Genomic DNA, 23,698 nt, shown 5'->3' with positions numbered 1-23,698 from the left:
CAACCCAAGGGATTTTTTTTTTTGATTGATGTCAAGCTAGATAAGATAGCAAAAAGTTGAGCCTTCTCTGTCCAAGTTGCTTTATTGAATTAGCCACCATTTTTCCTTAAAAGGTTAAAGCATTTTATTCATAAATAATTTTTAATGACATTTTGCTTACATTTCTGTGGGATACCCCTGAAAAGCCCCCTTAAAATCTAAAAATGTAAGTAAGATCCCCCTCCTGAGCAAGACTCACCAAGCTGCAATTGAGCACTAAAATAATACATGTTACAGGTATAAAAACTTAAAGGGAACCAGAGAGGAACTGTGATAAAAAATAGAATAAGCTTTCATACATACCTGGGGCTTCCTCCAGCCCCATAAGCCCAGATTGCTCCCACGCCGCCATCCTCCGCTTCCTGTATCGGCGGTACCGGGTCCCGTCACTTCCGGCAGATGCGGCCAATTGTCCGCATCACATGGGCTCCCTCCATACCCATACGCATGAGGCTGCGCACAAGACAGCCTCATGCGTATGTAAATGGAGGGAGCCCCGTGTGATGCGGACAATTGGCCGCGTCTGACGGCCGACTGGCCGACTCGCGGCAATGATGGGACCCGGTACCGGCGGATCCAGGCAGCAGAGGACGGCGGCGTGGGAGCGATCCGTGCGTATGGGGCTGGAGGAAGCCCCAGGTATGTATAAAAGCTCCCCCCAACGTCTCTGGTTCCCTTTAAACTTAAACCAATTATACAGTACTTAAAGAGAGTGTTAAGAGAGATTAAAAATCGCTTTTAAGCTTATACTGCTTAAACGCCGCTATCACGCATCAAAACGAGGGGTCTTTACTCCCCAAATCTCCCCTGCTACCTCCGGGGAGCGCTTCCTGTATAGGCAGGGATAATGGCTGTAGCTCTGCCTCTCAGCGCGTCTATCAGTGCTGATCGCCGCCTCTTCCCGCCCCTCTGCCTTGCTTCACTGAGAGGGGCGGGGAGAGGAGGAGATCCGCCGCTGATAGACGGGGCATGGAGGTAGAGCTGCGGCTCATAGCTCCGCCTGCATGAGCAGCAAAATCCACAACCAAGTTGGTCGTGAATTTTGCAGAGGGGGATTTGGGGGGTAAAGACCCCTCGTTCTGCCGCGGGATAGCGACGTTTTAGCAGGGGCAAACATGCCCATGTGGAATATAAGCTTAAAAGCGATTTTTAATCTCCCTTCAGAGTCTCTTTAAAACCTGAGGTGAAAATAAACTGATTATTGTATCTATCTTCCTACTCCTAAAAATGACCTTTTTCAGATAGCCCATGGTTTTATTTTATATTTAAATATTTACAAAGTAGAATGCATTTTTTATTGTCTCAATGGCAATCTAAAGCTCTCATCTGCTAGTGAGAAGGGAATGATTACTCTAAACCAGGGGTGTCGAACTCAAATACAAAGTGGGCCGAAATTGAACTCAGGGACCAAGTCGCAGGCCGACCTCAATGTCTAGTGTCCACCTATCACCCTTATTAAGTTCCCTGGTGTCTAATAGCCTCCCTTCATCCCCAATACAGTTCCCTGATGTTTAGTGGTCCTCCCTTCCACCCTCATCTATACAATTCCCTGATGTTTAGAGGTCCTCCCTCCCCTACAGTTCCCTTGTGTCTAGTGGCCTCCCTCCCCCTTCTGTTCAGTTCCCTGGTATCTAGTACAGTACTGTCCCCCTCCCCATATGGCTTCCCTGGTGATCTAGGTCTTACCCTCCATTATAGCTTCTCTGGGCCAAAACATAATGCAAAGTGGGAAAACCACATGAGGGCCAAGTCTAATGGCTTCGAGGGCCAGATTGGGCCTACGGGCCGAAGTTTGACATGTATGCTCTAAACTGTGTATAAGCAGATCCAGCATTCCCACTGATGTGTAGGATCCCTCCTTGTGTAATGAAAGAGTCACTGCAGCAAACCTAGCAACGCCTTATGCATGAAAAGCAACGTAATACATTTTACTTTCCACTTTGTGGCGATTTATGAGTCCCAGAGAGGAAAAATATTCACTATCAAATAGTATATTGCTATTTCTTTAACAAGCTTCCTTAGGTTTGCCGGTAAAAGCCTTCTTGCGCCTGTGCAGTGTGGCCACGCACATACACAAACAGAATTGCAGCTGCATGAAACCTACAGTATTCAACAAGCCCTTGTCAAATAGGTGTTTTTTTTTGGGGGGGGGTTCGAAGGGGGGCAAGGAGAACCTTTGCCTTTTATCTCTATGGGTACACTTAAAATAGTAAAATAGGTAGCTATTGCAGTCACATATTACAAAATGTAGGTAAATGTTTAACAGCATCCAGTTACAAAATGACTTGCATTGTGATTAGTACATAAGGTTTGTAATGTAGTGGAGTAACCCTTTGAGGACCTAAGTAAATACATTGAAAGACACAGTATTTATATTGTGCTGACATACAGGGGTTGGACAAAATAATGGAAACCCCTTGAAAATCAACAAAATATATTTTAATATGGTGTAGGTCCACCTTTTGCTGTACTTACAGCCTCAATTCTCCGAGGTATTGATTCATACAAATTGTGAATTGTTTCCAAAGGAATTTTAGCCCATTCTTCAGTTAAAACACCCTCCAGTTCTTTTAGAGATGATGGCGGAAATCGACTTCTTAAATCTCTGACGACCATAAATGCTCAATAATGTTGAGGTCTGCTGGGGATTGTGGTGGCCAGCTGAGATGCTCAACTTCATTAGAATGTTCCTCATGCCATTCTTTAACAATTCTAGCTGTATGGATTGGGGCATTATCTTGAAAGATGGCATTCCCCTCCTGAAACAGTTCTTGAACCATAGGATGAACTTGGTCGCCCAATATTCCTAAATAGTCTCGGCTGTTAATTCTTCCATGAAAGGAAATCATTGGCCCGGCGGATTTCCAAGAAATAGCACCCCAGATCATCACAGAACCCCCGCCATGTTTTACGGTTGGGAGAAGGCAGTCTGGATGAAATGCTTTTTTTGGCTGTCTCCAAATGTACACTCGGCTGGAGGTCGGAAATAAGGTAAATGATGATTCGTCAGAGAAAATCAAATTTTTTCACTGCTCGAGGGACCAATTCTGGTGGTTTCTACATCACTCTAAACGCTTTGAAACATTTGTCTTTATGAGCAGAGGTTTTCTAATTGCAGTTCTTCTGTGGAATCCAGATTTGTGCAGCTCCCGACTAACAGTTTTTTGTGGAAACTGGGTTCTGTAGGTGTTCATTCAGCTCTGCAGTGATTTTAGTTAGCCGTGGTCTTGCAAGCTTTTCTAACCATTCGATGTAGAGTCCGACGTTCTCTCTCAGACAACGTTGACTTTTGGCCACAACTGTGCTTTGCTGAGGACGTTTTTCCTTCTCTTTCAAAGGCAGTCATTACTTTTGAGACAGTACCTCTTGAAATGCCAAGCATTCGGGCAATTTCTGTTACAGTAGCGCCTGCCATACGAGCACCAAAATTTTACCTCTTTGAAAGTCTGAGAGATCTGCCATTTTTATAAACTATAGCCAACTTTGGTTTAAATATCTGTAAAAAAATTAATTTAATGAAACATATTGAATAACAAAAATAATAAAAAAATGTAACATATGTCAAGTTTTGATTGCTTAACATGTTCAAAGATTATGATGCCAAAATGTTAGGGGTTTCCATTATTTTGTCCAACCCCTGTAGAGTAACTTAATGAAACATATGAATATTCAGCATTTTCAAAAGCCCCTTAACCACTTAAGCCTATCTGGATGAGTATTTTTTTGTCCAGATAGGCGCAGCTAAAGACACACCCCAGCAGTTTTCTGTGTCAGCGATTAGGAAAGAGAAAGAAAGCTTCTCTGAACCAATCGCAATGCCTGTAATGAATGGACATGACCCCGATTAGAGGCCATGTCCATTCATAAGAATGTTACGGGTTTTTTTTTACTTCATTAATGTTAAAGAGACTCTGAAGCCACTAAAAAAATCTTTTTATTTCATAAATGTTTAATATGTTATCCCTAACTAAACCGCCGCATTCCCGCCGCTCTAAACTATCTAAATTCCCCCTAACTCCCCCCTACCTCTCCACCACAAAATCCACGACTTTCTTGGTTGTGGATTTTGCTGCCCTAAGCGCTTCCGTGTGAGGCAGGGCTATGAGCTGCAGCCCTGCCTCACACGTCTTTCAGCGGCGGATCTCTGCCTCTCCCCCGCCCGTCTCAGTGAAGGAAGACTGAGAGGGGCGGGAGAGAGTCGGCGATCCGCCGCTGACAGATGCGTATGATGAGCTAGGGCTGCAGCTCATAGCCCTGCCTCACACGGAAGCGCTGCCCAGATTGCTCCCCGGGGAGTTTGGGGGGATTTAGATAGTTTACAGTGGCGAGAATGCAACGGTTTAGTTAGGGATAACATATTAAACATATTTTTGAAATAAAGACTTTTTTAGAGACTTCAGAGTCTCTTTAAACACTTCCTTGTAAATTGTAAACCAAGGAGTATTTATCGCGATCTAATGGCGAAAACTAAAATTACCCTGCACACATTTTGTATTGAAAAAAAAAACATTAAATACCCTCATAACATACATATTAAAAAAAGAGCAGTACATAAGGCAACTATTAGTGATCTTTTTTTTTTTTTTTTTTTTAAGATTTTAAATTGTTTGGTAACTGGGGGAGGGTGCTTTGGAAGTGATTTAATTATATTAATTTTAGTAGATAAGGACTTACAATTTATGGGACACACAATAAAACACAGAAAAAATACATCTTTATTTCCAAATAATATATTGTCCCCATACATTATACTAGGAACATAATTTAAATGTTGTGATAGGTGGGACTAATGGGCAAATACAATGGGTGGGTTTTATTTATAGTAGCATTGTTTATTTTAAAACTATGAGGGTGGAATTGTAGAAATAGTGTATTTTTTTTTTGTGTGTGTGTATTTGCCTTCAAAATGCATAGAAAGTAATTACTGAAAACAAGTATAGCTCACAAAAAGCTTAATTTGTGGTAAAAAAAACAAGCTCTAGATCATTTACATGTTATGAGTAGTGATAAAGTTATTGGCGAATGAATGGGAGGAGCGTTGACAGGGGAAAATTGCTTCTGTCCTGAAGGTGAAAACACAAGCGGGCTGAAGTGGTTAAGAAAAAAATCAGGCATTTCAATAAAAACCCAGATTTGCTGACCTGAGGCGCATTACCATCCCAGCCACGGGAACGCGAGGGCATGGCCGCTTGCGCAGGCACTGAAGCCACCGGCTGCTACGGAGGGGACCCCGGTCAATGGCTGGGAGCAGAGCTGAGGCGAAGGACACAGGCTGCCGGGGGCTGGAGGAAGCCCCAGGTAAGTAGATCTGGTTTTTAGTGAAATGTCTGATGTTTCCTTTAAAGGGGAACTGAAGTAAGAGGTATACGGAGGCTGCCATATTTATTTCCTTTTAATCAAAATCAGTTGCCTGGCAGCCCTGCTGATCCTCTGCCTCTAATACTAATAGCCATAGCCCCTGAACAAGCATGCAGCAGATCAGGTGTTTCAGACTTTAAAGTCAGATCTGACAAGACTAGCTGCATGCTTGTTTCTGGTGTTATGCAGATACTACTGCAGAGAAATAGACCAACAGGGCTGCCAGGCAACTAGTATTGATTAAAAGGAAATAAATATGGCAGCCTCCGTATACTTCTTACTTCAGTTCCCCTTTAAGAAAACTTTATCTGCATACAAAAGTGACTATGTATTTAGTTGACAGTTAGTCAGGTACACATTATTGGTGCGATTTCTAGTGACTGATCATTTTTAGTATCAGACCATTTGGATTTAGGTTATTTAGAATGGATAGATATGTTTTAATCAGTCTACAGCATTAACAGATGTAAACAGTGTAATTAAGGGCTCTGCCTCTGACACAGGAGACCAAGGTTTGAATCTCTGCTCTTCCTTCCAGTAAGCAGACACCTATTCAGTAAGGAGACCTTGGGCAAGACTCCCTAACACTGCTACTGCCTACTGAGCGCTCCCTAGTGGCTGCAGCTCTGGCGCTTTGAGTCTGCCTGGACAAAAGCGCAATATAAATGTTCTGTCTCTTGTCTCGTCTAAACTTTTCATGATTTTTAATGTAAAAAGCAGTTTTTCAACTTGCCATAATTCAGTTTACAATTACTGTAGCACCTGAAAAAAATTAACCAAATGATAGGTCTGCTAAGTGGGGAGGTCAGTATACTTTTCTCTCCACAGGAACGTTTGCGTATTTTGTCTGGAGTTATTCTTTAGACTGCTATTGTTATTGATTAGAAAAACAAAAATTTGCTTTCCTAAAACAGAAAGAATTTGCGATAATTCAGGTTGGAGTGAGCTCGAGATGTCTCCCAGAGCACCACTGCTGAATATATGCAAATTAACCATTGTACAATTTATGCAAATTAACCATTGTACCATTGTACAATTTAACAAGCTGACACATCGTTGCATTCCAGCGGTTCTGGAGGTGTGTTTAGCTTCTAAGGGTACAATGGTTAATTTGCATATATTCAGCAGTGGTGCTCTGGGAGACATCTCAAGCTCACTCCAACCTGAATTATCGCAAATTCTTTCTGTTTTAGGAAAGCAAATTTTTGTTTTTCTTAACATCCTAGTAAGGGGGCTTTTAGGACTATTGTAGTCCCTTACACACTCCAATGAGTTCTGGGTCACCATGAGCTTGCTGGTTAGTCTGTTATTGATTAGAAAACCCACCTGTAATCTTCATACTGTACATCAGTCAAAACTCTTTTTACAGCCAAAATGTCTCAGCGGGACTTTAATACTTGGAAAGTGGCGTAATCATTCCATGCCAGTGGGAATTCTTTTACCCAGGGTTTCCATTTTCTTGGTACTAGTACACTATATGGTCACTGATTTGTCTGCTTTTTTTAAGATTTTTCACCAAATATGATCTTTTAATGCGATTTTAATGATCGAAGTGTATGGAAAATTTGCCGTTTATGAAGGCAATTGATAAGTAACGATTCTTTGGTTTTATTCTATTCAGCAATCGATCAATCTGAAAGTTGGATTTTGTGTTCAAATTTGAAGAAAGAATCGTTCAGTAAATGTAATCGATAATTATCTTCTGATTATTTTCGATCGTAAAAATCGCATTGAAAGATCACATTTGGTGAAAAAATTGTACCGTTAATGGCCACCTTTAGATGTATTGAAACACTGGAAATATTTAAGTGTATGCTTCCATTACTTATAGATTGTTTTATCCTGACTGGTATGGATATGTCAGTATTGTCCAGTGCATGTGAAAAGTAAAATATTTCAGCGTCGTTTTCCCCCGAGATAAGAACAGTACCGCAGACCCACAAGCTCTCCACCTGTCTGAAATGAAATTGTAGAAAGGGGAATGGAGAGGGAAGATTGATACTTCATTACCATGTGGATTCACTTGTCACTGTGCTGCCCAAGTCCGTAATGCAATTTTAAAGTCCTTTTTGTAACGTGTATAAACGTATTTATTTTTAGACCTACGTGAAGAGCCAGGACAAACAGTTTGCCGCTGCCACAATCCAGGCAATCGGAAGGTGCGCCACCAATATATCTGCTGTGACTGACACGTGTCTTAATGGCCTTGTGTACCTATTGTCAAACCGAGATGGTAAGATCATCCATCTTTTCCTTGTGAAGATGTTTACATTTTGCTCTGACACACTTCCCAATTGCCTTCTCTGTATTATAATTTTTATTGATGTTTGCTCCATTTATTCTCTAGATTTGGGTGTTGCTGCAGGCCTCTGGCTGTTAATGATTTTTGTGTCCTGGGGGCTGCTAGCACATGCTGAGGCTTGTAGTTGGTCTAGCACTCTATGCCCATGCCTGTGTGTTGGCATGTTCCGAGAAGCTGGGACTCATGCTCACCCCTTCTGGAAGCAGAAGTGCAATACTGCTTGTCACGTTTAGTCTTTAAAAATGTATTTTACAAAGCACTCAATTAAAGAAGAACTGTAGCAACATACAGTAGAATGCAGTAAATCATAAAGGATACCCACTTTTACATTAAAGGGGCACCACAGTGAAAAACTGTAAAATTTAAAATATGTGCAAACATATACAAATAAGAAGTACATTTTTTTTCCAGAGTAAAATGAGCCATACATTACTTTTCTCCTAACTTGCTGTCACTTACAGTAGGCAGTAGAAATCTGACAGAAGTGACAGGACTAGTCCATCTCTTCATAGGGGATTCTCAGCAAGGCTTTTATTCTTTATAAAGATATTCCTGAAAAAGTATTTAAACAAGGATGCTGTCCAGCTTTCCTGCTCAATACAGTTTTTTGGCAGTTGGAGAGAGCAACTGCAATTCACTAAGTGCTTTTGAAAATAAATAAATCCCTGAGAATCCCCCATGAAGAGATGGACTAGTCCAAAACCTGTCACTTCTGTCAGATTTCTACTACCTACTGTAAGTGACAGCAACATAGGAGAAAAGTAATGCATGGCTCATTTTACTCTGGGAAAAAAATGTACTTATTTGTATATGTTTGCACATATTTTAAATATTTACAGTTTAATACCCTGGCTTCAGCATCAGAAACGCTTCCCATAGCTACTCTATATGTTGCTGTATATTGTTATGTAGCATTGCCCTCCCACTAAGGCTTAGCCTAGGCTGTTTATTATGTGCTATTCTCCAGGGCTGTGACATCTGCTTTTGGGAACAAAACAAAGCTCCTGGGCAGGAAGGAAACTGACACTCTACCCAGTCAGCCATCCCGGCCTGTCATTGCCAACATTAATTCCTTGGCACGTGGTCTGTATAATAAGATTCATCGGGGGCCCCATATCAGCCGGGATTCAGCGTGTAGCCAGGCCACCTTGCAGAAAAAGGCCTCTACCTTTTCTATATCTAATATAGAATAGGCGAAAACCATCTCCTATATGCACTGTCATTACACCAACCATAAAACTATGCCTTAAGGAGGCTCTGCAATTTTTTGGGGTATTGTGTGCAGACTTTTGGCCAATTCCTGCAGTGAGCCGTGTGTGCTGTTTAAACCTTAAAATTCTCACCTTTTATTCCACAACAACCTTTTCCTCCTGCCCCCACCTGTGGTTACCTACGTGAGTGTTTTCTCCTTATTCCTTCATTTCAGTATCCAGAAATATGCACGAGTCATGGCTGGACTTATGACAGCCAGCATAATGATGGAATATGAGAATGGGTGGGCACAACACAGTCCTATTATAGAGCTTTATCTCGCTGTGATTTTAATTAGGAGAATGAGGTGGTTTTAAATTAGTTGTTCAAATAAAGATAAGTCTTTTTTAAAGAACAGAAGGAAACTGAAGCACAGTTATGACAATAAGGTGTATAAAGGGTGATGCGGGTCTTTCTTATGGGTATTATGTATTCACTTGTTTTTGAGTTTTACACAAAAAGAATGGAAATGTTCAACCTTTTTGGCATGTTAGCACAAACAAGTATGTTTTATAAGCACTCACCACTATGGTATTTGTGTGCAAATATTGAGCACATTGTAATTAGTTTCGCCGTGTTTTGGCGAATCCTCCCTCACACATGCACTACAAGTGAAAGTACCCTCTGACACTCTTGTGCCGTCATACGGCCAGTCTCCTCCCCCTCACCCCTAACCTCAATCACTCCCCAGCACCGCGGGCCAATGGCGAGCGTGGTGGGCGGGGCCTCCTAGCAACATCCTGGAAGCCCGGACACGCCGCCATTGCCCTAGGACACACGCATGTGAACAAGCGCATGTGAACAAGCTGTGCATGGACTGCCTTGCATGTACTGTAATATAGAAAAGGCCAGGGCCATTTTCTGTAAGGGGATGGATCTGTGCACTTGACACAGCTGATACAGGCTTCCAGGTCAGCTTATTAGAGAGACACTGTGTTGGGGCATTCTAACTTTTAAGCATTAAGGGCTCTTTCACACTAAAGGCTGCAGTACAAAAGGTTGAAACTCAGCCTTTTGCTTAACGCCAATACATAGCGTTTTCAAAGCGTTCTACAGCTCATATGAAAACATCCTTTTTTTTTTTCTTCTATAAAAATAAGTGAACAAGTCAGCTGTAAAACGCTTTGAAAACGCTGAATTTGGCGTTTTCCATTGACTATCATTGAAACGCCAACAGCCAACTTCGGCTGTAAACAGCCCTGAAAAAGCTCCTGGGAGCGTTGAAACGCAACGCTCCAAAATGCCGAGTTAGATGTGAAAGGTAAAATGAAAGTCTATGGACTTTCATTTTACCTTGGATAACGCCAACTTCGGCTGTGGCGTTAAAACGCCGAAAAAGTCCTCTGGTGTAAAAGGGCCCTTATGCACCTCTGCATTTTTTAATGTATACCAGAGATGCAATTTAAGAACTCTTAGGATATAGCTACAGAGTAGCTGTTAAAGAGTACATGTAGAGGTTGATAAAAGGAACAAAGAATATCCATCAGACCCTTGGCAATCTAACTGTGGGTACATGTAATGGTGGCCATACATGGTACAATAAAAACATTCGATTATCCCGTTTATTCGATCTAAATGATCAAATTGAATGAAAGTTGAAAATAATTTTTTTTTTCGATCAAGATATTTGAACGATTTTCCCGTTTTTTCGAGAAAAATCAGATCGGACATGCTGGAAAAATCTTTATATTTGATCTAAAGGAATAATCGAACTAAATTATCGAATCGAAAAAAAATGAAAAATTGTACCATGTATGGCCACCTTAAGAGTGATGTGCAGGTACTTTGCAGGAGGATTCTTCTTCTACTACATTCTTCATGCACGATCTGAGCCAGGTTTATGGGTGATAGGCAACAACTCTTTGATCAAAGTATATTCACAACAGCCATCCGGGAGAGAACATATGTAGAGCGATTTAGTACTACTGTATAACTTTTTTTGTAGTCACCAACCCCAAATTTAATAGCACATGACCGAACAATAGTTACACATCTTAAAGCGGAATATAACCCTGCATTTCAACTTTGCTCTAAAACATTATTTACAGCATATTATATGCAAAAAGCATTTTTTTTTTTTATACTAGACCAGCATTGGAAGGGTTAAACACAGAGGTTTTAAGTTCCGTGCAGACGTTCAGATAGTTACATTCTATTTAGTTATATGTATATATTTAGAAATGTTACACACTCTTTGGCTGTCCTCCAACTCCTTCTCAGTGAGAGAGATGAGTCACAATAAACACTTAGATACATTTGTGTAAACAAAAAGTATCTAACTCAAGTTCGGATGCGTCTGCAAAAATCTCCAGGGACTTTAAAGCCCTGTGTAACCCTTCCAATGCTGGTCTAGTAAAAAAAAATGCTGGTTGCATATAATATACTGTAAATAATGTTTTAGAGCAAAGTTGAATTGCAGGGTTATATTCCACTTTAAGTGAACACTGAAATGTGTTTGTTTAAACAAATTACAGCTCATATTAAATTATTACGCTTTCGTAATGCACTAAAATACAGATTCAAAGGGTATATGAATGCCAGTTTGCTTAAAAGCCCAGATGGATGTGGAAATAATGTCTAGGAAAGATCAATGAGATGTTAATAATTGATGTAAGATTACGCACATTTTGAAAATTAACAAATCAACTCCTGCAAAAGTGGAATTTAATGGGTTCATGTAACGATCGGTGTAACACAGAGAGGGTCTGATTAACAGTGATCTGCAGTATCACCGAGAATACAGATATATATACCCGATTTATTGATCATCTGCAGTATCACCCATAATCAGATATATCTCTAACCTCTGGACACCTGGGTAATAAGAGTGTTTGGTGCAACAGAAATACTTTGAGGACTGCACCTGAGGAGCAGGTGCCCAGCAGTAAGGAGTACTGCACAGTAACACGTTCCTTCCGCAAGCCTGAGACTCTCCCGAGGGAGGGGTCAGGCTGGGAGTAGGAAGGACAGAGTGTGAGTGACACCAAGGAAACGTGTCACCCCCAGGTCTGTGAGCTATCTCTTGACTGAGGAGATAGCTCTCGAGGTCGGGCAAGCCGGGTCGGCAACAGACAGACAGATCAGGGACAGAGACAAGAGACAGATGCGGAATCCTAAGACAAGCAGAGTTCGGCAACAGAGTATATATATAGCGAAGTACCTAATCAGAGATCGGAAGAGTAGTCTGGAAAGCAGAAGGTCATAACAAATAATCAGGGTGTGAGCTCCTTGATCAACACCCTGGAACTGGTCTGAGTATAACTAGATGGTAAAGCTAATTCTTAGTCTGAGGTGTGAGGTCCCTGGTCATCAACACCTAGGAACTGGTCTAAATAATAACACAGATAATATACAGTTTTCCCTAGACTGAGGTGTGAGGTCCCTGGTCATAAACACCTAGGAACTGGTCTAAATAATAACACAGATAATATACAGTTTTCCCTAGACTGAGGTGTGAGGTCCTTGATCATCAACACCCAGGAACTGGTCTAGATAATAACACAGATAATCTCACAGATACTGACAAGGTCTGAGTGCTACCACGTAGTGATCGCAACGGCAGACAACCAGCAACTGACAAGCAGCAGAACACACAGTTGCTGGACTCTGCCGCCCCGCCTGAGCCACTCAGCCAATCATGAGTCCTGCAGGAGTCAGCTGATCTTCCTGATCAGCTGACACTTCCCCTGCTGGCACAAAGGTCCTGAGTTCAGGCCCGCACGCGCATAGCTCTCCATCTGCCTATGTGCACTAACAGACCCAGCCACCCCAAGCTCACGCTGCTGCATGCAAACCGCAGCGTCGGATGCGGAAACATCCGCTTTGCTGTCAGGACATGCGGCGGCTTTTCCGCATTCCACCATACTACCTGACGCGTGTCTATGCGTGCAAACCGCCGCATTGGACGCGGAGTCAGCCGCCTTGCTCTTGGCATATGCGGCGGCTTTTCCACGTTTTCTCACAGTTCATTTTTAAAATTCATAAATTTGCATAAACCTGCATCAACACCAAATTACTTGCGCTTCATTGACTATCCCTACTAGTGCTTTGTTGCAGCAGCAGCAGTAACTTATTTTTTGATTTGGTTGGTCATTTCACTTTTGTGTATTTTTTATGACTACAACTTAGGTACCCCTCCACCCCAGGATTCTGGGAGACCTTTCTACTGGCTTTAGAACTCTCAGTAAATAGTGTAAAGAAAACAAAAACAATTTTATTCATTATTTTGATTTTAGTTATTGTGGTTCATTTTTAAATGCCCTGTGACCTCGGTTATAATTTGCCTTTAAAGATCATTTAAATTTGTGGTCAGAAATGTAGTCATCCATAACAAAGTTCTTTGCCACATAATTAATGCTAGGTATCAGCTGGCGGATACAGAGTTCAATTTTGAGCGCAAGTCGCATCAAAAGAGTGTTATCTCACGTTACTGTCTTAGGGCTGGAACCCACTAGAGCGCTTTTTTGAGAGTTTAGGGATTGCTAGCGATTTCCCTAAACGTTTTGCCAATGTAAATAAATGTAACGAATTTCACAGTAGCGATAGCGATTAACAAAATCTCAATCGCAGGACATGCAGCATTTTGAGAATATGAAGTATATAAGCGCTTGCAAATTGCTCATAAATGACTACACAGCTATTTGTGTGTGTGATTTTAAATGAGTACAAACTGTAAAAAAAATTTAATTTGAAAGGACCAATCAGAATTAAAATCACTAATCGCAAATTGCTATCACAAACGCTGGCAAAAAGCTTCCACGTTTTAAAATCTCTACCTAAATTGCCGGAAAACGCTCATGAAATCGCTTACACAATAATTAAAAACCATAGCGATTTGCAACTTTTCAGGGGTTCCAGGCCTTATGCTGCTCTCCATCTACTCTTCACTTCTGCCTTTGCAAATAGAAGTGTCAGGAAGATGGAGAGCAGGCCTCTGTGAGACATGGCAACATGGCAGAGAGTGGCAACCTGACCAACCATCACGGCTCCTGCGGCATCTGACAAAAGAATGTTCACTTCAAGAATGTTGTGAAGACCTCAGGTAGTGGGTTAACATAACTGGATATAGCAGAGTAGGAGGCGCCCTTGCAGTAGGTTATATATTTGAGTAATATAAATTGTCAAAAAGATTCGGCCTACCTTATATTAGGAGACTTTCACTTTTGTAAAATAAATGGACATTTTAATATTAATAAGCACTTCAGACAGACAACACGTTTCGCGGCTCAAACTGCTTCTTCAGGTCAATTAGGGTGCTGTGTTCTGAAAAAAAGAGCCTGGGCGCCAAGTCCTGCCGCTATGCTGGAGACGCTATTATGGTTTTTCCGTGTCTGACACGTGGAGAGGGGAGGGAGTCTGACGTCAGCGCTTTACTGCATCCACGCTGCATCCTCAGGGGGAGGAGCTGTGGGGCTGGCAACAGGTGGTGTTAGGTGTATGTTATGTGCGTACCAACCTGTTGCTGTAGTAACTTTAGTACGTCAGAACACAGCACCCTAATTGACCTGAAGTGCTTATTAATATTAAAATATCCATTTCTTTTACAAAAGTACAGATATGGCTAGATGGCAGCCAGGGCCACAGACTCCAACCTTTCCTCCCAAAAACCACCTACCCACTACCCCAATCTGCCTCCCTCCTCCACATAGACCAATGCAGGTGACCTCCAACTCCGCATCCACAGCAGCATGCTCCCCATCCTCGGACCCCAGCGGAGCCAGGCGTCCACTGCCTGCTGTACTTTCCACCTGCACTACAAGTCTACCCTGCTGACTCTTCCCCATAGACAAAGGATGGATGGGCCTCTACCCTGGCTTCAATTTAGCCCCCACATACCGCCTTACAAACACTACCACCCGTTGTGGCCTTTGCCTCTACTCTCTCTAGGCCTGACCTGTAAAGCACCGTCATATAGCACCGAGCAGTTGATGTCACCGTAAGATGGCAGCACGGTAATTGGCCAACCCTCTCTAGTCCTACTATACCTTCCCCACGGTTCTCCCCGCTGACCTAAAGGGAACAGCAGCTGACATCGGGATTTAGCCGGTGGCTTCTAATAACTGGTAGCTACGGCTACTGACTCTGTCCTTTCCCCCTCTTTAGTCCCCCTCCAAGTCCCATCTGGTCTGTACACTGTTATTAATGCATTATATTCAATGTTGTTTTATGTGTATTGTCTACTCTATGCCTACCCTATGTGTATTCTAAGATAACTATGTGCTAATCAGTGTCTTAAAGTGGACCTAAACTCTTGCGCAGGACCGATGGAAAACCAAGAGAAATACTCTGTATGAATTTAGTGTTTAGCCTGTCTAATTCCCCCTCACTCGTGACTAATCACAAGTTTAATTTGATCTCTCGGCCTTGTCAGCTCAGGTATCTGCGGTCCTCAGCAGAGCAGCTAATTTGTAAACAAGGATGTTACCTCTATGTGTCATATTGCAACAGGATCTGGATAGGATGGCTATATGGGCACATACATGGCAGATGAAATTCAATGTTGACAAATGTAAAGTCATGCATTTTGGTCGTACCAATGGTCTAGCACCATACAAAATAAATGGGATACAGTTGGGAACATCAAACTTGGAGAAGGACTTAGGAGTACTCATCGACAACAAGTTAAATAATCGTACTCAATGCCAAGCCGCTGCAGCTAAAGCTAACAAAATTTTGGGATGCATTAAAAGGGAAATAAAAACTTGAGATGCTAACATAATATTGCCCCTGTTTAACTCTCTAGTAAGGCCACATCTGGAATATGGAATTCAGTTCTGGGCACCACATTACAAAAAAGATATTGCAGTTTTAGAGCAGGTGCAGAGACGAGCAACAAAATTGATATGTGGGATGGAGGGTCTCACCAAGAAAGGTTAGATAAACTGGGTTTATTTAGTCTAGAGAAAAAGACGCCTTAGAGGGGATCTAATTAACATGTATAAATACATCAGAGAGTAATATAATAGCTTTGGCGGATGAGCTTTTTGACCCTAGGCCTTCTCAAAGGACTAGAGGACATGATCTGCGCATGGAGGAAAAACGTTTCAGCCATTTATTTAGGAAAGGGTTCTTTACAGTAAGAGTGATTAAGATGTGGAATGCATTGCCACAGGAAGTCGTTATGGCAAACTCTATACCTGCATTTAAAGGGGGCTTAGATGCTTTCCTTGTGTTGAAAGACTTCCATGGCTACAATTACTAGGTAATGCCTAATGATGTTGATCCAGGGATTTTATCTGATTTCCATCTGGAGTCGGGAAGGAATTTTTCCCTTTAGGGGCTAATTGGACCATGCCTTGTAAGGGTTTTTTCGCCTTCCTCTGGATCAACAGGGATATGTGAGGGAGCAGGCTGGTGTTGTACTTTGTACTGGTTGAACTCGATGGACGTATGTCTTTTTTCAACCAAAATAACTATGTAACTATGTCTGCTTCCATGAAAGCAGGACGTAGACACACTGCAGATTTATTGCAGGATTTGTATTAGCTGTAACGAAGAAATGTTTTTCTTTAAAGGTTATTATGCTGTTATCTTTTAGAACAGAAAGGAAGTTCAGGTCTGTTTTAAAATGAGTTTGTTTATTTTTTTCAAAATTGTTCAGAGCGCCACCTGCTGGCTTTGTGTGATCCATTCTGAAAATATAATAAGCACCTGAATTAAAAAAGCAATGTTGTTCATACAATATTAGCATGTGTGTGTATGTGCGTGCGCAGTCCATAAACTATTCAAAACCCTTTTTATTGGGAGTCCTGGACAACATGAATTGAGGAGATATTAAAAGACTTCAGATGTTAATGGACAATCAATGTGCATTTTCTGTTTTCAGATGTTTGGATGTTTTGTTTTTTTTATTACCAGCATGTGAGTTTTTTCTGCAGAGCGATAATCATGTTTGTGTATTTAATTAATGGCTTGTTGTAGCCTTTCCACCAGGTGACAGTAGAATACCATACAAATCAGATTCAGGATTGCTCTCTGTTCACGTTACTCTCTTCTAGCTAAACAAGCTTTGCTTTCCCAGACCCATCACATGAGAAGCACGTTCTAGCATCCAGGATAGAGGAGTACCTCTCCGCACTGTGCTAGCCCTATCTCAGCCCTGTGTAGCAGCTGTACAAGAGATTGCTAATGAAAAATATACTATATCTGGTATTTGGAATTTCTAAAAAAGTTTTAATCCTTCCTTGTTACCAGTGGTTTTCATCCACTGCGGTTTTGCGTTCCATAATGAAAACCTTCTCTACTCCCAGTTAGTTGTTGCCCGTCCAGTGATCAGACCACAAGCAGTTTATTTGTAAAATGTGTTAAATTAAAGATTTAACATATTTGTGCTGATCCATGTCATATTTTCAGTCTGGATTTCAGTAACCGATTTTCTACGGTTATATCAGTGGAGTAATAGTATTCATTTCTGCACTTTACCAATACTTTTCATTTTCCTTAAATTGAAACTAAATATATTCCCAAGGGTTTCATTGCACCCATGTTTTAGTGTGATGTTTTAACCTGTTGAGAGCCCTGCACGCATTATCTCACGTTACATTATGCGTGCCAGGGCGTCTTCTAATAGCATGAGCAGTTTTGCTGCCTAATGCAGCTATGCAGCACGGCGCAGGGAGCTTTTCATATTACCTGCTCCGGGCGGCTGCATTGGCTTCTTCTCTCCGTCACTTGCGGCGCTGCAATGCCAACATCCTCTTCTGAGTTCTGATCTCATCATATGACGTGATCGTAAGTCGGGGGATGGTGTCAGCATTGCAGCGCTGCCCGGTGGTGGAAGAAGGGTGATGAGAGACTATTCCATCATTTCCCTTCCACCACTGGGTACTGCCACATTGACTCAATCCCCTGGGTTACGATCACATGTCATATCATGTGATTGGAACTCAGAAGAGGATGTCTGCATCACCACGAGTGGAGGTGAGATTCCCAAGCGGCAGAAGAAAAATTGTCCTTGCACCACACATATAGCTTTGCTGTATGTGGCTGCTAAAGAGTTAAAATAAGGCTAAAATCAGTAATACAGTACTCTTGCGGTTTTTAAATGATGTTAAGGACTCCTAAGTCCAAATGCACAGTGTTTCCCTGCATGCGAGCTGGTTGGGGGAACGCTGCCTATTCAGACAATAATTTGCTGTGTGTACCACATACCGGTGCGATTCTGCATGGCATGCTGCAAGTTAAGTGTGAAGGAGCATTCTGGTCCCCTGAGGGGTGGCTGGTTTGCCGGTGAAGGATTAGATAGGATGTGAGATTTGAAATTTGAATGTATGATGAACACATTATACGTGATATCCCTATTATTAACTAAGGATTGTGGACATCAATATATTCATTGAATAATGCTGCTAGAAGTATATATTATGAGGGAATACCTGCAACTGTATGGGAATTGGAATAAGTTGAACTATACAAAATGACCAGCAGCACCCTTGTGGAAAATATCACTTTAATAGAAGATGCGGAGGAGGAGTTATGTTAAGGATGATTTGCATATATAAAGATGGCGACCGGCCGGGACCAATCCTAAGATTCTGATGAAGACGGCCGATAGCCCGTCGAAACAACATGTCAATCTGAAGCTGGTTTGTAGAAACAGAGGGACACCCCATACAGTATTATCTACAAAGTAGTTAGCCACCCCCTCCACTTAAGAAGCCGACACTGTCACGAGCGGCACACGGGAGATAATAGTGGAGTGCAAGGAAGTGGCAATTACAGCGCACTAAGGGAAGTGACGTCATCACTTGGGACCGGAAGACGGGAAGTCGATCGGTGCCGGGATGAACAGGCTGAATAGCAGTGGGGAGCTGCAGCTTTGGATATACAGCGAGAGGAGCCCTAGGACATCGGGGGAGCTACGAAGGTAACCACTTACATCCAGGATGTACTTCCCAGGAGCGATGGCTCTCGGACAACCTGGATGTGCACTTTACAACTCAACGCACAGAAATGCATGTAACACTACGTTTTTGTAAAGCTGCGCGGCGCATAATGTGAACCAGGCACATTTAATTACATGGGAAAATCAATACCTTGCAGAACGCACAGGGCAATGCGCTGTGAAAAGCGCACAAACACGCCCCTAATGTGAACGAGGCCTAACTTTCACTTTCTATTTGCATATAAAGCTGTAATTCAGCTTCCTATGCAAGAATACATCTAGTGGACAAATATATTATTGCACTACACTACTATATTCCTCCAATAAAAATAAAAAAAATCCAACCTATATAAATACAAATCTGATTAACCTTTTTCTTTTCCCGTAGTTAATAAAATGAAAAACCTATAAAAAGAAAAAAAAGAGCCTAAGGCCCCGTTTACACTTAATCAGTTGGTATGCGTTAGTGCGCGCTGATACGCGTTTTTTCCATAGCAGTGCATTGGGAAGAAGCTTTCAGTTAAAACGCGTTGTGTGAAAGGTGCCATAGGAAAACATGAGCATTACTTTGAAAATCCGTTTTCTTTCAGTTATAACTGAGAGCAACTGATTAAAGGAAAGGTTCAGGGAGGGTGGAGGAAAAATAAAAATCAAATTCCACTTACCTGGGGCTTCCTCCAGCCCGTGGCAGGCAGGAGGTGCCCTCGCCGCCGCTCCGCAGGCTCCCGGTGGTCTCCGGTGGCGCGCCCGACCTGGCCAGGCCGGCTGCCAGGTCGGGCTCTTCTGCGCTCCAAGGCCCGGAACTTCTGCGTCCCACGCCGGCGCTCTGACGTCATCGGACGTCCTCCGTGCTCTACTGCGCATGCACAGTAGTTCTGCGCATGCGCAGTAGAGCCCGGAGGACGTCCGATGACGTCAGAGCGCCGGCGTGGGACGCAGAAGTTCCGGGCCTTGGAGCGCAGAAGAGCCCGACCTGGCAGCCGGCCTGGTCAGGTCGGGCGCGCCACCGGTGACCACCGGGAGCCTGCGGAGCGGCGGCGAGGGCACCTCCTGCCTGCCACGGGCTGGAGGAAGCCCCAGGTAAGTGGAATTTTATTTTTTATTTTTTACCCACCCTCCCTGAACCTTCCCTTTAAGTGCAAACGGGGCCTAAGTGATAGAATTAGAAAAAAAATTGTTAGGGACTTACAGTAGCTAGCTAGATAGGATTTGATTGGATTTAGATCTGGACTTTGACTGGGCCATTCTAACACATAGATATGTTTTGTTTTAAACCATTCCATTGTTGCCCTGGCTTTATTTTTAGAGTCATTGTCCTGCTGGAAGGTGAACCTCCACCCCAGTCTCAAGTCTTTTGCAGTCTCCAAGAGGTTTTCTTCCAAGTTTGCCCTGTATTTGGCTCCATCTTCCCATCAACTCTGACCAGCTTCCCTGTCCCTGCTGAAGAGATGCACCCCCCCCCCCCCACCCGAGCATGATGCTGCCACCACCATATTTGACAGTGGGGATGGTGTGTTCAGGGTGATGTGCAGTGTTAGTTTTCTGCCACACATAGCATTTTGGCCAAAAGTTCCATTTTGGTCTCATCTGACCAGAGCACCTTCTTCCACATGGTTGCTGTGTCCCTCACATGGCTTGTGGCAAACTGCAAACATGACGACTTATGCTTTCTGTTAACAATGCCTTTCTTCTTGTCACTCTTCCATAAAGGTCAACTTTGTACAGTGCATGACTAATAGTTGTCCTATGGACAGTCTCCCACCTGAGCTGAAGATCTCTGCAGCTCGTCCAGAGTCACCATGGGCCTCTTGACTGCATTTCTGATCAGTGCTCTCCTTGTTTGGCCTGTGAGTTTAGGTGGATGGCCTTGTCTTGGTAGGTTTACAGTTGTGCCATACGCCTTCCATTTCTGAATGATCGCTTGAACAGTGCTCCTTGGTATGTTCAAGGCTTTGGAAATCTTTTTGTAGCCTAAGCCTGCTTTAAATTTCTCAATAACTTGATTCCTGACCTGTCTTGGACCTGTCTTGTGTGCTCTTTGGACTTCATGGTGGTGTAGCTCCCAATATTCTCTTAGACAACCTCTGAGGCCCTCACAGAGCAGCTGTATTTGTTCTGACATTAGATTACACACAGGTGTACTCTATTTAGTCATTAGCACTCATCAGGCAATGTCTATAGGCATCTGACTGCACTTATGCACACACCACTTTGCAGTTATTTATTTGTAAAAAAATGTTTGGAATCATGTATGATTGTCGTTCCATTTCATAAGTGTACACCACTTTGTGTTGGTCTTTCATGTGGAATTCCAATAAAATTGATGCAGGAGTGTGGCAGTAATATGACAAAATGTGGAAAACTTCAAGGGGGCTGAATACTTTTGCATATATATATATATATATATATATATATATATATATATATATATATATATATATATATATATATACACATATATATATATATATATATATATATATATATATATATATATATATATATATATATATATATATATATATACATATATTATGCCATGGGCTATATTACTGTTATTCTTGCAAATAAGGGCTTGTAATTATTGATGGGGTACAGTGAAAAAGCAAGACAAAAACACAACTTTATTTGCAAATAAAATATTGTCGCTATACATTGTAATAGCGGCGTAATTTATGGTAAACATAATAACCAGGACAAAAGAACAATTTTTTTAATTTTTCCTTTAAAATGACTTTACAGCACTCTGCAACTGAAAAGTACCAAAAAGTAGATGAGACAGTACTGTCAAAAATATTCTGAGTATTGAGGGAAAATGTACCTAGGAGAAGACTTAGATGAAAAAGTGAATTTAGTAAGGGCCATGGTATCTTCACAGCAAGTCAAGTGGGTGTATATTGCAGTTTCTCAAAAGGCAGACCAGTGTTTAGCCTCTTTTTCTAACAGGGTACCAAGGGGGAATTCAGGCAGAGCGACTTTAGGCCAATTTCTTGATGGCCAGAAAAAAAATGACTTGTGTATAAATGTTTTGGTGTTAGCCTGTATTCCTTAGTCTTGATTCTCTCCCAAGACACGTAGTAATGGATGCAGCCCATTAGTTCGCACAGAAAGTTAACTACTTGTAGCTGAAAAGATGCAACTTGGAGACATGCCTCCACTGTTTAGAAATTTTGATAAGTGGGTTGTTGCATCAAATTCAAGCTACCAACATCTTTAAAAAAAGCACATGCATGAAAAATGTAAGCTCATAAAAACGCAAATGCATGCAATTTTGTTTGCATTTGAGATTCTGGGAGCTTGTGTAGTAGTTGTCCCAGCATGCACTCAGCAGTCCAGGAGATGTGTTTGTACCGAACGAAGCTACTGCTGTGGAGACGGATGGTATATGTGAAGCCATGTTTGTAAGGGAAGTCTTGCTCATAGCGTTTGTTTCCACCAGAATTTGGGTACCCTATACATCAGAACTGAGCATGCATAGTGTATGACTATTTGGTTTCACAGCAGACCACTAACTATATGCAATATGGCAATATATGCATTAAAACATACCTCTCCTTCATTTCATCCTGGCTCTTCTACCTTATCTTGATCCACGCTGCTATAGATCTGACCAGTCATTTCCTGCTCTGCAATTGCACCTAAGGCCCACCACCTCCCCACGTGACTCCACACCCACCCTCTGCATTGTGGGAAAAGAACATTAGTGTCCTGACAATTCTGCAGCATCTGTGGGCCCTGCCCTATATCACCCAGCCCCCTCCCCCCAATCTCTTGGTCACACAACTGGACACCCGAATGGCTCACAGATGAGCTCTAGAGTTGGTAAGTAGCAGTTTTGCACCCCAGAATAGATCTTTTTAAAGTTTGATGACAAGGTAAGGTCTATTATAATGTATGGTGGTTATTTGTTACTAATTACCCACACTTTTTATTTCTTCCAGATGTTGTGGTTGCAGAAAGTGTTGTCGTCATTAAGAATCTTTTACAAACGCAGCCAGGGCACCATAGTGAAATAATAAAACACATGGCAAAGCTACTGGATAAAATTACTGTAAGTATGTTTAAGATTTCCCCTTTGTTTTTGCATTAAAAATATAGTGCATGATATACAATACAAATGTGGCTATAAAGCAGGGGTCCCCAAACTTTTTTGGTCAAGGGCTGGGTCAACATACTTCAGACTGCCGGGGGGCCGGAACATACATAAAATGATGTTGAAAAACATTACATTGTATCTAGGTATTAAGTACCCCCAATCATGCCCGGAGGAGAACTCCCAGCAGCCAATTGGTCATGTGTCATTCGAAGAACGTCTTTGTACACCAGAAAGCAGGGCCGGATTACCGACCAGGCAATAAAAGCAGTTGCTTGGGGCCCCATTCAGAGTCAAAGGGGCCCCATCAGCACATAAACCAGCCCTCGCCATCCTGTCAGCGGTGGCTGGATGGTATAATGGTTAAAGGGACTCTGAGCAGTGCAGTAACTATAGAAAGATGCATATTATTTTAAAGCTCTCTTTCTCCTCTTTCCAATGATATATAAACCGCCACCCTATGCCTTTTAGTTTTCGCTATTTTCGCGATCGAAATCGCAGCCATGGTAATTTCTATTGCGAAAATAGCGAAAACTAAAAGGTGTAGGGTGGCAGTTTATCATTGGAAAGAGGAGATAGAGAGCTTGAAAATGATATGCATCGTTCCATAGTTACATTGTATTACACAGGACGACTTTTCTCCAAAGTCGGCAGCTCGATTCAGCACAATGCAATGAAATATAAGGAACCCAGGGGGATATCATTACAAACATCATGCTGGTAGGTGTGAGTATGTAATTAATTAGTTGTGGGTATGCTTAAAGGCATACCC

The 23,698-nt window shown here is 42.1% G+C and overlaps 1 protein-coding gene across 2 annotated transcripts in view; it reads left to right on the top strand.

Moving 5' to 3' along the window:
- Positions 1 to 23,698, top strand: part of AP3B1 (adaptor related protein complex 3 subunit beta 1) — a 348,388-nt gene that overhangs the window by 162,195 nt on the left and 162,495 nt on the right. For both annotated transcript variants that reach the window (XM_068249086.1, XM_068249076.1), the window contains exons 13-14: positions 7,498 to 7,630; positions 22,775 to 22,884. In XM_068249086.1, the coding sequence (XP_068105187.1) occupies positions 7,498 to 7,630; positions 22,775 to 22,884 (243 nt within the window). The remainder of the gene's footprint in view (positions 1 to 7,497; positions 7,631 to 22,774; positions 22,885 to 23,698) is intronic.

This window comes from Hyperolius riggenbachi, chromosome 1, assembly GCF_040937935.1.
Source record: "Hyperolius riggenbachi isolate aHypRig1 chromosome 1, aHypRig1.pri, whole genome shotgun sequence".
In the NCBI taxonomy this organism is placed as follows: Eukaryota; Metazoa; Chordata; class Amphibia; order Anura; family Hyperoliidae; genus Hyperolius; species Hyperolius riggenbachi.
This window is presented reverse-complemented; position numbering and strand designations above follow the sequence as displayed.